The 14,165-nt window shown below is 32.1% G+C and overlaps 1 protein-coding gene across 3 annotated transcripts in view; it reads right to left on the minus strand.

Annotated features, from left to right (window-relative positions):
- The window catches only part of LOC136272660 (uncharacterized), a 42,673-nt gene that overhangs the window by 14,681 nt on the left and 13,827 nt on the right, over nucleotides 1–14,165 (minus strand). For all 3 annotated transcript variants that reach the window (XM_066074640.1, XM_066074639.1, XM_066074641.1), the window contains exons 4-7: nucleotides 11,488–11,603; nucleotides 4,045–4,141; nucleotides 2,815–2,927; nucleotides 863–950 (exon numbers count right to left, since the gene is read on the minus strand). In XM_066074640.1, the coding sequence (XP_065930712.1) occupies nucleotides 863–950; nucleotides 2,815–2,927; nucleotides 4,045–4,141; nucleotides 11,488–11,603 (414 nt within the window). The remainder of the gene's footprint in view (nucleotides 1–862; nucleotides 951–2,814; nucleotides 2,928–4,044; nucleotides 4,142–11,487; nucleotides 11,604–14,165) is intronic.

Here is a 14,165-nt window from a genome sequence, read left to right on the forward strand (position 1 = left end):
TTTCGAAACATTCAACGCTGCATGTGTGTTAAAAAAGAGTTCGACATTTCTTTCAAATTTTTTTCTTTATAAAAAAATAGACCTTGTGGAGTTTCAAGAAAGGTCAACTATTTAAAAAAACAATGTGTGAGGTGCAGATGAAAAATAAAAATAAATGTGAGTATATAAATAGTATACTTTTTGTGTTACTGTGGACACCAACAAAACTAGAGGCCAATGGACCATAACGCTAATCAGAACAACAGTTTATGTCTAACAAGTTTTGTTACACCCAAACATTTGACAAGGCATAAAAGCAACATATAAAATGTAGATCATGGAAACCCTATTTTTGAAGATATAAGATGCGTCGATAGACCAATCTTATTAAACTAGAAGGCTCAATGTATCAAGAATAATAAAACAGCAAGCTTAGACCTTTTTCTCAACAAATGGTTGTAGAGAGGACACCAATGAACCACTTTCATATTTTTCAGATTTTTAAATCTTCAAAATAAGTCTGCAGCTGCGCAGTTGTTTAAAGGGATTAAGAAGGCATTGTCCTGTTCGTGTATGCATAATTTGCATACAAAACATGTTTAATCTTATATTTAAAGCTTTTATACCTCTTGGCAACAGTTTTGGTCAGTTTCGGTCAGAAACAAGCCAGTTCAAGAAATGTTTACATTCTTATCCTCAAATGTACAAGATGGCCGCACACCCCCTTAATGTAGAGTCATCCAAACAAAAAATAAACACGACGCGAAGTTCTGATAAAAAACTGACTTGCTACTTATGCAATGGTTTTGAGGTTACCAAGGAAATAATCGGACTATTCCTGCGTGCCTTATTCTAATCAATCTACAATAAATCATTAAAATACCAGCTTGGCTCAGGCATACTGGCTCCTGTTGTGTCAATTCCAGCATCCTTGTAGCAGTTCTGTAAGGGTCCGGTACATTCGCCACCACCTTTAAATTAAACATAACAACAACTTATTTTGCACGAGAATATTTTAAAAAGATTAAAAATAAAATATAAGCCGTCTCTTGACTGAGCGCTGTTCAATACAACCACGTTATAGGGACCTAATGAATTCCAAATATTCACTTTAAACATATTAAAATTGCCATTCATCCTAAGCGTAAAAGAGGTAAGAAAAAAATGAAAATACAAAAAAATATATATATATCAAGGTTTATATTTGTTTTCAAGTAGATTTAGTCTCTATTGACAACTATTTAAGGATGTCATTTGAAATTACTTAAACAAAAAAAATTAACAAAAGCATAAAAAGATTATTTGATCACATGAGCCTGCATATATAATTAATTATTTTAAACCTTTTAGGGAAAAACATCTTTGTTATAATTAGAACAATGTCATAACTTATTTGAAATAAAACTAGTTGACTTTGTGGTAGGCAGGTGTGTTTTGTAAATGATTAAGATAACTAGAACTGTCCTAATGGGACTACTACCCCGGCAAGGCTAATTTCAGATGGGACAAATAATTGAATTGAATTGAATTAAACAAAATTCTAGAATTGTAAAAAAAAAGTTAAAGAAAAATTTAAATCAAAATTGTCAGAATTTCACTGTAAATACAAATGTATAAAAGTAATACATTTACAAATTTATGTATCTGATGATATTTTTTTATTAATTGTTTTAAAGAAAAACCAACAAAAAGACAATAACCCCTCCCTTTGCAGTAAATGGAAATACCGGTAGCCAAGCAATGCTCTTCTGTTGATAAAACTTTGAATGTCTTTCTAATAAAAGTCTTGACAGATGCAATTAGTTGTTTCAAAATTTCCCCACTTTCTCCTGGGTACAATGGAACTCCATATCAGAAAATTGATCCCATAAGACTATGATTTTCTTTGATGAGCTTGTTAAATTTAATAAACTCCCAAAACATTACCATAATTACCATACTATGTAAAAAAAAAAAAAAAAAAAAAAAATTTAATAATACAAACAATTTTAAAATTGCCAAAACACTACAATCATATCAGTAATTTTGAATTTCATTTAAATTAATGCCTTATAGGGTCACTTCATCAATTTAGTTGACTAATAAATTTAAACAACTTCTAAAAATAGTTAACTTCTTTATCAATAATGATATTATTTATTTCCTTATAATGATAAAAACTTTTGGTTTACATGAAACAGTTTTAAAATAGCCCCAAAACCACTGCCCATTTTTCAGATTATCAATTTCCCCTAAACACATGCTCCATCTAAGCCATGGCTAAGATAATGGCCCCCTTGGGACATATTAATTCAGCCACACTTGTCTTTGATGTTCTTATTAGCTCCTAAGAATTTATCATTGACAAACATAAATTTTGCATTACCAGTTGATAGACTACTTATAAAAAACAAATTTAGTTAAGACATAAAGACAAAAAACCTCCATCTGGGTGTATTTATATAAATATATTTCAGAGTGTTTTAATACTATTAGTTAATTAATAAAATCTGTAAGGGTTACCTCCCTTACTTTTCAACATCAGAATAAGGAAAATAAAAACTGTCATAAAAATCCTTAAATCTTGTCTGATCTTAAAAAAAAATTGCCGGTGCACATCTGCAGATGGTGATCAACATATGTACAAATTTTCATACTGTTCCATGCAGTAGTAAAAAATTCTATAGGGGGGACAAAGTTGCGTCTACAGACAGACGAACAAACGGACAGACGGACAGGGTGAAACCAATATAGCCCCCTAAACTTCGTTTGCGGGGATATTATTAAATTCTTATTGTACATGAACGGTCTTTTTTACCCTTTCTGCTCCGCATATGAATTGAAACTTTGAATTACCTGCACACAATGATTTGACAGAATTAAGCGCGGTCATGCTACTCTGAAAGTTTTCATCCGAAGTACAGTTCTCCTTGATGGGCGCAAGGCAAGTCATAACTTTTTGAAAATTCCTGAAATGATAATATTTATATATATATAAACAATTAAATGCTTTCTTTTGAGATTCATTTGGGATATGAAGGTAGCGACATTGCAGGAAAAATACATAACCCAGGTTCTGTAAATTTATCCTGCGATGATCGCTTCTTTCATAACCCGCATGAATCATAAAAAAAGGCATTTTATTGTTTATATCTACATCTTTCTTTAACTAATTAATAAATTGATTATGAAATGTTGGTAAAATTAACTAAATTACTGTTAATGTACACAAGTGCGTTAGCTAAAAGAAACAGCCAAATTGTCTCCTCTGAGACTTTGAGTCTGGCATCATCAATATTATTTCGTGCAGTCCGTGATTTTACTTAGGTCGCTGTAGCTTCAGACAAATAATAAAAGCATCACATCACTTAGAAATCCCTCTACATGTATAAACAGGGCGTGTCAATTTCAGTCCTGTCTTTTCAGCCGCTGTAGATTTCGACCAATCAATAAATGGGGCGTGTAGATTTCAGTCTGGCTGATTCTATACAGCTATGAATTTATGAATTAACTATAACTTTCCGTAAGATATAGAGGAAATTATACTTTGTATATATATATATATATATATATATATATATATATATATATATATATATATATATATATATATATATATATATATATATATATATATATATATATATATATATATATATATATATATATATATATATATATATATATATATATATTGTGATAGATTTTTTCAAATGCAAATGTCATACCTGTGTATATAAATATATAAAAGATATAAAATAATTTACAATCACATTTCGAATTCCAGACGATGAAGGAAGTAAAAAAAATCTCAGTAAATTTTAATCAGAATTTCTTAAAACGTTAAAACGTACGTTACTCAATTTGTGTGCATACACCGCTGAAGTTCAATATATGAACGTATAGCAAAAATATAACATGACAATATTAAACTAAAACAGCTAAAACAAACGAAATTGCCCACAGTTATCCTACAGAGAGATCTAAATTATGCAGAGTTAAATAACATTTTGGTTATAGTAAATATAATCTTTACTGCAACTTCAGGTAATCAAAATCATTCTGTCTGAAAATTTAAAGACTTACGAGCATGTTGCTGCCATATCGGTCGACCCAGCAAGCTGTTGAAAGCCAGCCAGACAGCCCATTGCAGCTTGAAGATCGCATTGTGCAGAAGCAAGATCTGAAAATATTAATTCATTTTATGTTTATAGTGTCCTAAAGTACATGTATTATCATAAAAATCTCCAGTTTTTCTTTCTTCTAACCTCATTACTAACGTACATACAACAAACTCTGACACCGTACATTAAGTTTCAACTGAAGGTTTATTGGTATTACCTTAAAAATTGAATGTTCTCCACACAGATTGAAAATTGAAATAAAACGATAATCTAATATGAGTATATATCCAAACATGAGATTGGAAAATATGTAAAAAAAAAAAAAAAAAAAAAAAAAAAAAAAAGTTAAAAAAAAAATGACATTTTGCATGAAAGCCTTGTATTTCCATTATTTCACACAATATTAAACACATTATTCAGTCAAGGAGAAGTGCATTTTAGAGTTCTAGACCATGCGCGGGTCTAGAAGAGGATTCGGGTTCAGTAGTAATGCAGCTTGAAAGTGATGCTACTCTAATGAAATAATTTTACACTCCGCCGGGGGGTTGCGAGATAATTTCAAGACTTATCAGAGTTATCGAACATTACTGAGGATCTGAAACATAGAAGCGTCCTGTTCTGTTGACTTGCTCGTCCGTCCTTACAAACAGCTCTCTACATGTATGCTTGCTTTTAATGTCAGAAATAATGTTGTAAACCAATAATTTTGGTGGACAGCATTTGTATCTCTTTGTCCGGAGTCGTACAAAGTTCATGGTCAGTGGGGTTTTCCATAGAGCTCCCAGCGATTATCAAACCAGCGTTTGCAGAATGCTCCGGTTGATCGCTGATAAACCGGCTTAATTCTTCATTTGTGCGTACGCCGATCTCGCCTTTCCAGACCGCCGAAAAATTCGCCGGTTTTTTTTTCCAAATATAGTTAGATGATGAAATGACATAAAAAATGTAAATATTCGATAATAAATTAGCATATTCATTGATTGTATGCCATAGTGAAACAAATGTTTTTTCATAACGTTATAATTACGGTATATCACCAGGAGATGCCCCTGAAAATTTCGAGCCCCAAATATAAATTCTAAATTTTGAATTGCGAACTGCGTTCTAGATAGAACGCAGTTCACTATTCAATTGCATATAAGCCAGATTCTTTTAAATCTAGAGATAGCTGCATCACCCTATTTTCAAAGTGGCAGTGAAATACCACTAGTAGATGTCCCTGAAAATTTTGGGCCCCAAATATGAATTCTAAATTTTCAATTGTGAACAGCATTCTAGAACGCAGTTAACTATTCGATTGCCAAAAGGCCAAAATTTCAAAAAGTAGAGAAGACCACCTCACCAAATGTTCATGGTGGCAGTGGTATACCACCAGGAGATGCCCCAGAAAATTTCGAGCCCCAAATATAAATTCTAAATTTTGAATTGCGAACTGCGTTCTAGATAGAACGCAGTTCACTATTCAATTGCATATAAGTCCGATTCTTAAAAACTAGAGATAGCTTCATCACCATATTTTCACAGTGGTAGTGAAATACCACAAGTAGATGTCCCTGAAAATTTTGGGCTCCAAATATGAATTCTAAATTTTGAATTGCGAACTGCGTTCTAGAACGCAGTTCACTATTCAATTGCGAACTGCGTTCTAAAAACCGATTGCCTCAACTGAAGGTTTATTGGTATGATCTTAAAAATTGAATCTGTTCTCCACAAAGATTAAAAATTGAAATTAAAAGATAATCTTTTTGAAACTTTTATTCCACTCAACGCCTCATATCAGGCATAAAAGTACAAACATAATCCAAATTTTAAACATATAGAACTGGTTAACTTAGTATGAATGTACAAAAAAACATATATATATATATATATATATATATATATATATATATATATATATATATATATATATATATATATATATATATATATATATATATATATATATATATATATATATCTATATATACCTTGAGTTTACAGATGTAGGAAGATAATATATTGTTGTATTTATTTTTTAAAAGCTGACATTTTACAGTATTTATTTAATCTGATTAGAACATATTTTTCATGGCTATTCAGGAGTACTAAAAAAAATTGATGTTTCTAATTTTGCAATCACTATTAAACAAATTATAGAACTCATCACTTAGCTCTCTTTAATTATAGAAATCACACACTTTTTCACTTTTTCCTATGCGAAATAACCTACCAGTTCCAATTGGCAGTCTAAGAATACCACGTCTGAATTTGCAAAATGTATACATGAGTTCAGCAGTCAAAACACAAAAATAGTTCTCAAGGCCAAATATTTAGTCTTATTAACTCTATAGTTTAAACAGTTTAATTAATTATGTATTTGAATTTTCCATTCATCAAAAAATAGATTTGTAAAGTATTGTGTCACAATTTTAGATAAATGCAATATATATTCAGCAGGGAGATTAATTTCTCCAACATAAACATAACCACAAGAAGTTAAAACATCTTTAACACAACATAACTATTTCGAATGATAAAAATCAGCAACAACATCAAGTTTTATATATAATGTCATAAAGGTATACATGAACAAATGGTTTCAAGACATATGAGAACATTACTGAGGATCTGAAACCACTGAAGCAGATTTGCTCGCCCGTCGTTACAAACAGTACTCTTCCCATGTTAGTATTAACAAGCTGTGGTTGCATTTCATATACCAATAATTTTGGTGAGCAGCAGTTGTATCTCTTTGTCCTTAGTCGTACAAAGTTCATTAGATTTTTCCAGAGAGCGCCCAGCGATACAATCTCAGGTGACAGGGGACGGGTTTTTTTTATACAAATCACTGTAGTCAGGAGATGAGTGTCCGGTACTCTGTAACTAGAATTTCCTTTGTTCCCATTCAGCAAAAGTACCTTCAATTCACTCGTCATAAAGCCAATCGCCATTTTCTGAGGAAAATTGCAGTACTTGTAATGGGTAGCCTTTTCTACAAAGTGGTTTTTTTCGAGATTTCGACCCTTTCATAAACCCTTTCATATTTCTTTTGCATGATCTTTCGGCTTTTTAGATCTTCCCTAGCTAATTCCCTACAAAGGGTTGACCTTCCGTGCCTTGTGCATGTTGCACCATCACATGTCAGAAACTTACCGGTGTATAGTTTACAATGTCCCACCCACCTACTTTTTGTGTCATTTTACATGTACCTCCTGTCTGTAACTTGCAATTTCACTGTGTAAAATCAACACAACAGTTATAGCCGCAAATTTCGCATTTTACTTCTAATTCCAATGTACTTTACTTTTAGGGGGTTACATATTGCATATCAATTTCAACAAGAGACATCCCTCTAACTAATGATAATCATTAAAAAAAAAATTCATGAATTTTAGCAGCACTTATAAGCCTTCAAGTACAGCAACTCTCAATTTTACAAAAATAATGTATCCGAAACTGTCCCTTGCACCTCGGATAAAACGACTATTTATCAAACCGGCGTACGCAGAATGCGCCGGTTGATTTGTGGTAACCCGACTTAATGCTTCATTTGATCGTTCGCTGATGTCGCCGGTATGGAAAGACGATCTTTTTTCAAGTATCATTACATACACAATGATTTTTAAACATTATAAAATGAAATAAGTACTTCACGTAATGAATTTATAGCCTAATATCAAGATGTTGAACTGCATAAAAGGTGCACAAGAAGGTGGGGGTTATACATAACGTAACGATTGAAAAAAGAAGTTAAAGAAGTTGACAATTGGACAGTGTTAAAAACATAAGAAATTATTTATTTTTGTAATTTTAGAATACAGGGTGTTATACATTCAGCTGCTCCTGAAACCTATTTTGTTTTGGTTTCCTTAAATAAAACTTGATAATTCGATTTTATTTCATGTTAAAAAATATACACAAATAATTTTTTGATAAGTCAGTCCCACCCATTCCACTAAAAAAGATGCTGCATGCTTCTCTTTATTGCACATTAACCCTCGGTCTCTGTTGAGAATACATGCCTTTTCTCTAAATTGAAAAATCAATGCGATACAACCCAGAGTAAAGGACCCTTAACTTATGTCTCGGTCACTTAATGAAACAGTATGTACACCTCTCTGATGATTAAGTTATAAGTAGCAACTGAACACGGCTGGTCAATCCACAGACCGTCACACCAATGAATGTCCGATATGGGTTTGATCGGGCGTTGTTACCTCCAAAGTTTAACAGAAATGAATTGTCGTTACCAAACGGTTACAGTACTGACCGTATAGCTACATGTACGGGCGCAGGGGAGATTTTTTTCTGTTTATTCGGTGTTCGATCATTTTTGTACGTAATAGCCCACCTCAATTTTACAGTGTTAAGAAAAATTGTCTGTTAGCATTCAACATATCCACTGCTTCTATGAACCACTTGGTGCATTTAATTACCATCAAATTCGGATTAAGTAAACAACGCTTGTATTGATGTTTACGACAGTTTATTTCCTAAAAAAGCATTTATTTTGTAAATATTGAACAAAGTATTTAGACAAAAAACTAATAAGACTTTTTCCAATAATGAAAGAGAAACCAAACATTGATTCATAAAAACCCATTTGTATGGTTTTAATCAAATGTAACATTGTTGTATCAAAAAGTAAGTAAAAGTATAATTATGCAAATAGCTGAAGTATGAACATAATCATAGTAAAATGATAATATCTGTAGATGTATGATTAGGAGAGAGGCAGTTTGTTTAAACATACCGCTTGTTTGTTGTGATTTGTTCACGACTAGAAGACATCATCATAAACACAATAACTAAAATCATAAAAGTGTAGCCATTAAAACCCAATGCTATAAAAGCAACATACACATTATGTATATTCACCATTTATGAATGGAATACAACATTCATTAAAAACATCATTCAGTCATTTTTACACAACATTCATATAGTTAACTAACCGTTACAAAAAAAACTACTGAACCAAACATTTCAAATTCGGTAATCGAATCTGAAAAAGTAAAAAAAATCAATTTTAATTATAATTTTTACTTGAACCCTTTTGAACCTTTAATACAACTTTTTACAAATACATCAACTTCTATGCATTGAAATAACCACAAACAACAATTGCATAACCTTTTTCTTAAGCTATTTCACCATGTTTAATCTTCAAACACTTTCCAAATGAAAATAATTTCTACAAGCACAATGGACAAGTGACGTTTTCAGCAGTAAAATGAAAGGAACACGGTAAAATAAAACATTGTTCTTGATTTTTCAAACGATTCATTCTGTAGTAAAGGATTAACTAACAAACAAGTATACGTGCTTGAGAACTGTTTAACAAAAAGCCCAAATCATATTGTTCATATAATTTCCTTATCAAAATTGTGTTTTATGATCTCTCTCCAACATAACTTAACTACGTGTTTTATCCTAGGTCCAAAATAGTATTACTATCTTTTTATGGACTGCTTATATTCACCAGAGGTAGGCATGTTGATTAATATCCTTAAAAGGCCTTTACAAACGTCATCAAGGCAGCAACCAGGATAAGGACAAAGGAGGGGAAGGCCTGGGTTCCTGCACCTGTCATGGGTAGAAAAGACAGAGTTAACACATGTCAATAAACGAAAGTGAAAAAAGACAAGTAGACAAAAGTAACACAGGTAAAACAAAGGGGAACAAACAAAACAAAACAGACAAGGTAGCAGTGGCAGAACGGAGCATATAGCTATCAGCTGGAATTTTTCTTCTCAAAGCAAGCTTTAACCTTCGTTGACTTGTTGTAAACCCATGCATTCTTCATACCAAAAATACTTTAAAGGGTATAAATAAGGGGGCTATAAATATTTTGCTATCCGACGTCCGTCTGTCCGTAAGCGTTTTGCCTTTTCTTACGTGCTATCTATTCTCGCCAAAGACCACTTCTTGCTAATGCACTGTTCTGTCATTTTTCGTTTATAATAATCATTTTATGTGTTGATAAAACGACGCAGTAATGCACTTGTCAGTTTATTGTTACGTCAATTTTCGTTGCGTCATTTCTCGTATATGATTTTGTTAATAAAATGACGTAACAATGTACTGGCGATGAATGTGTTCTTACTATTGGTCGTACGAAACTTCTCCAAAACAACTTTTTGAATTTTGACCAACCTTGACACAAAACATTATTGGGTAATGGGAATTCAAGTTGAAATAAAGGGTCAAGCCCTCTTTTAAATGTAAAAAATTCAAAAATATTGAAAATTTCGTGGTATTTGCCATAAGGTCAGAAAAGCTGAAATTTTTGTGTAGGCATACTTAAGTAGCGTTAATTCAAGTTTTAAGAAATGAATTTAAATTTTTTTCTATTGATCGACATAGCAAAGGAAAACTGATCGGTCAATAAATAGTAACAATTATTAAAACATCAGTTCTTATCATTTAATAAAACATTCTCAAATCTTAAAACTTGAGGTGTCATTGAGCAAAAATATAAATAATGTAACTGAAGTGATGCATATGAATGCTAAACAATACCGCAACAATATTCAAAATGGCTGTGCCTTCAGCTGATGCAGAGCTTTTGAGCTGAATTTAATGAATGAAACAAATAGTGAGTTAAAATCTGAACCGGCTGAATTGAAACCGAAAGGATGGCTAGTGATATTATTCACTGTGCAACAAGATTCTTTAAAAATAGTTTTAATGTGAGATAGATTGCTGAAAACATGCAACTGGGCATAACCACGATGCAAGAAGACGCGATCATGGAGGAAAGTAGTTGATATGTCGACAGAGAATAGTATGTATGAGCAACTTTTGTAAAAGTTGCGGTAACTAGATAGCCAGTGAGGTACTTAAATGGTATACCTTCCGTTTGGAATACGCTGCTCTGAAGATGGGAGCTGACGCACTACTCATCACTGTGCTCTACAATGCTTATTCTGATGACCGATCATGTACGTGTGTTTATTTAAAACTCATCGTTAGCAGTGTTACCGTAAACATGCATAGAACTATAGGTTCTTTATAACGATTCCTGAAATTAGAACAGCCAGCCTCGCCATTAATGTTGATCTTCGCCTCAAGCATACTTGATTTTCAATTCAGTGAATTAATTTATGTGTTTTAAAGTTAAACTTTAAATTTTTCATATTTATAAAGTTGTATTTTGTTTGCTTACAATTAAACAGACACAACTTTATATTTAGTTGACATTGTCTATTTTGGAAATTCTCGTTCTATAAACAGTGTTCAATCAGTAGAGAAAAGTAAAGCGGGCAAAAATATCAAAGAAATTTTTCGACCAATCAGAAGCGCCAATATATCTTCTATTTAATTAATATTAAATGATTTTCTAATCATGATCCCTAGGGGTAGGGTATGGTCAAATTGGGGGTCAAATCTAAATTTTGCTGAGTTCCCTGAGGTTACTTACTTGTACATTTGGCTACGACGTCCTGGAGACTGGTCTTGCTCTGGTCATACGCATAGTTCCCCTCACACACAGTACTTAAGCCCTTCAAACAGGTCTGAAGAGTCTTTGCGTCTTCACTGAAAAACAATCAAGATTTTCTCTAAATCAATTCAATTTTACTTCCCATTTCGAAACATTCAACGCTGCATGTGTGTTAAAAAAGAGTTCGACATTTCTTTCAAATTTTTTTCTTTATAAAAAATAATAGACCTTGTGGAGTTTCAAGAAAGGTCAGCTATTTAAACAAGAGGCCCATGGGCCACATCGCTCACCTGAGGAACAATAGGTATGATAAAATCAGCTTAATGGAGTCATAATACAAACTATCTGGACAATGTACAATAATACATGTAGATCCTGTATAAATAAAATCCATTTTCCCCTGGATATTCTTATGTTTATAATCATTAGTCCCTTTTCTAACAAGATGATTTTATAGTCATATCATATGTTTGTAATAGTATGAGATTTATTAATTATTATATTGATAAATCTAATTACAGTTTTGATATTAATTAGTTAAGATATAATATATTTTAGCAATACATTTAGTTCTATATTAAATCACCCAGGTAGAACACCTAGGTTTACCTGCTAAAGTTAATTAAGGCCCTTAGGATATATGGTCCTTATATGGTCAATCAAAAGGTGTGTTTTTACAGAGAGAATCTATTGGTTTTTAAGTTTGTATAGTTGGGTTTCATTGGTCTGTGGATTTCCCTCCAGAAGTTCTTTGTGTTTTAAGACATTCTTCATATTAAAGCTAAGGAGACAAGACTTAATATTTACGACTTAGAAAGACCTTGATACGTATAGACTTTACTTCATCTCATATTGGTAAGCTAACATTAATTATATTTCTAACCATAACAGAAGTGCTAATATTTAATTAATGGTACATATCCTGTAATTTAGCAAATCTAATTATCCTTTTGCACTTTCTTAGTAAGAGTGATTTTTGAGTGAAAGAATATTTATTAAAGTATATTGAGCTTCAAGAACTAGAGATAATACTAGTGAAAACCTTATTTTAAAGTAATCTGTATTTTAGTATTACTTATGGAAATATATATGTAATTTGTAGTGTCTGTCTCTGCTGTGTAAGCTATAATAGCAAAGTGCACACTCATAGGGCGTGGGACTGCCCATTCCCATATGAATGGTATGGATTATGTTTTATCATTATTATTATAACGTATGTCAAATTTAAAGACATCTCATATATAGCTGTAAAGCATTTTTATGATCTGTATGGATAAAATGTGTAATTACATGTATAATTACATATAAGAGTTATTGCCCTTTAATAAGAGTAAAATATAACTGTGTCCATAATGTATTTTATACATATCACTTACTATTGTTATATTTCATTTCAGGGCATTCATTCATTTATTTATTTATCTGTTATCTATTATATCTGTAATCGCAATAATAAAGGGATGTCCAGAACCTTATACAGTGTTATATATTAAGTATAGAACCAGCACTGTTTCATTGGCGCCCACGTTGGGACATCCCTTATTGTGATACAGATATTCCCACTCGAACAACCCTACGGAGAAGTGCTCATAGTGCCACGCATACATGTACCCATGTACATCTGGAAGTGTTCCGCGCGCAGCACAGCTTGCCTCCCCGATTACCGGTAGACCTTATATCCGTACAATACAACGATCAAGTTGCGACAGCTAAATGATCCAAGTGTTGCACACGGCTCCGGATGGATGATTTTGTGAATATCCTGTGAATTCATATTCTGTATGCATTGTGTCTGTGCTTTCAATGTTTCTGTGTGTGTTCATTCAACTGTGATGTGATTGTGTATTTTGTGTTTGTATACGTCACGTGACTACAGTCTGTACTGATCAACCGATCGGTGAGTGTTTGAATGGTACCATATTTTTCTACTTTTGGCCAGTTTCATTCCATATGTCATTCAAAATGTTAGCAATTTATATTATTTGTGTTTAAAATAATTGTGCCGGTATTACTATTGACTATATAGATTGCAATCGGTGTATTATTCAGCTGCAGTATTTTGGGGATTTAATTAAGTAACATAGTTAATTAGTTAGAAATTCCATACAGATAAATCAGTTGAGGTATTTATAATTGTCAACTTATTATAAATTCATTCAGAATTATTCCATACGTGTGTGCAAGAACTTGGTAAGTGAGGTATCATATCGCGCAGCACCATTCCAAGATCCAGATATCCAATTATTACTAATTGTCTAATTCACCTGAGTATAGTATATAGATATAACTTCTATTTCTTTGACTGATCAACGTTGACTTATTGACACGACGTTTACAGTTACTATATTGAAGTAAATTGTGATCGGTTATATATTGGCATTGATTGAATAGAGTTGGTTGTTTGGTCCTTATTTGGAGGATTTACATCAGTTTGTTTTAAAGTCAGTGAGGTGTTCTACAAAAAAAAAAAAGGTTCAGTTACATATTATTTTTATTTTACCTGTAAAATTTACTTAATTTAAGATATAGTTAATTTGCTATTTATTTACGTTAGCTGTAGATTTAGCATCGGGTTCAATTTTTTTTTTAGCTCGGAATCGTTTCCTTGATTGCGCAATCCGATCGAGCTCGATATCCGTATAATCCGTTTTACACCG

Source organism: Magallana gigas, chromosome 2 (assembly GCF_963853765.1).
Source record: "Magallana gigas chromosome 2, xbMagGiga1.1, whole genome shotgun sequence".
In the NCBI taxonomy this organism is placed as follows: domain Eukaryota; kingdom Metazoa; phylum Mollusca; class Bivalvia; order Ostreida; family Ostreidae; genus Magallana; species Magallana gigas.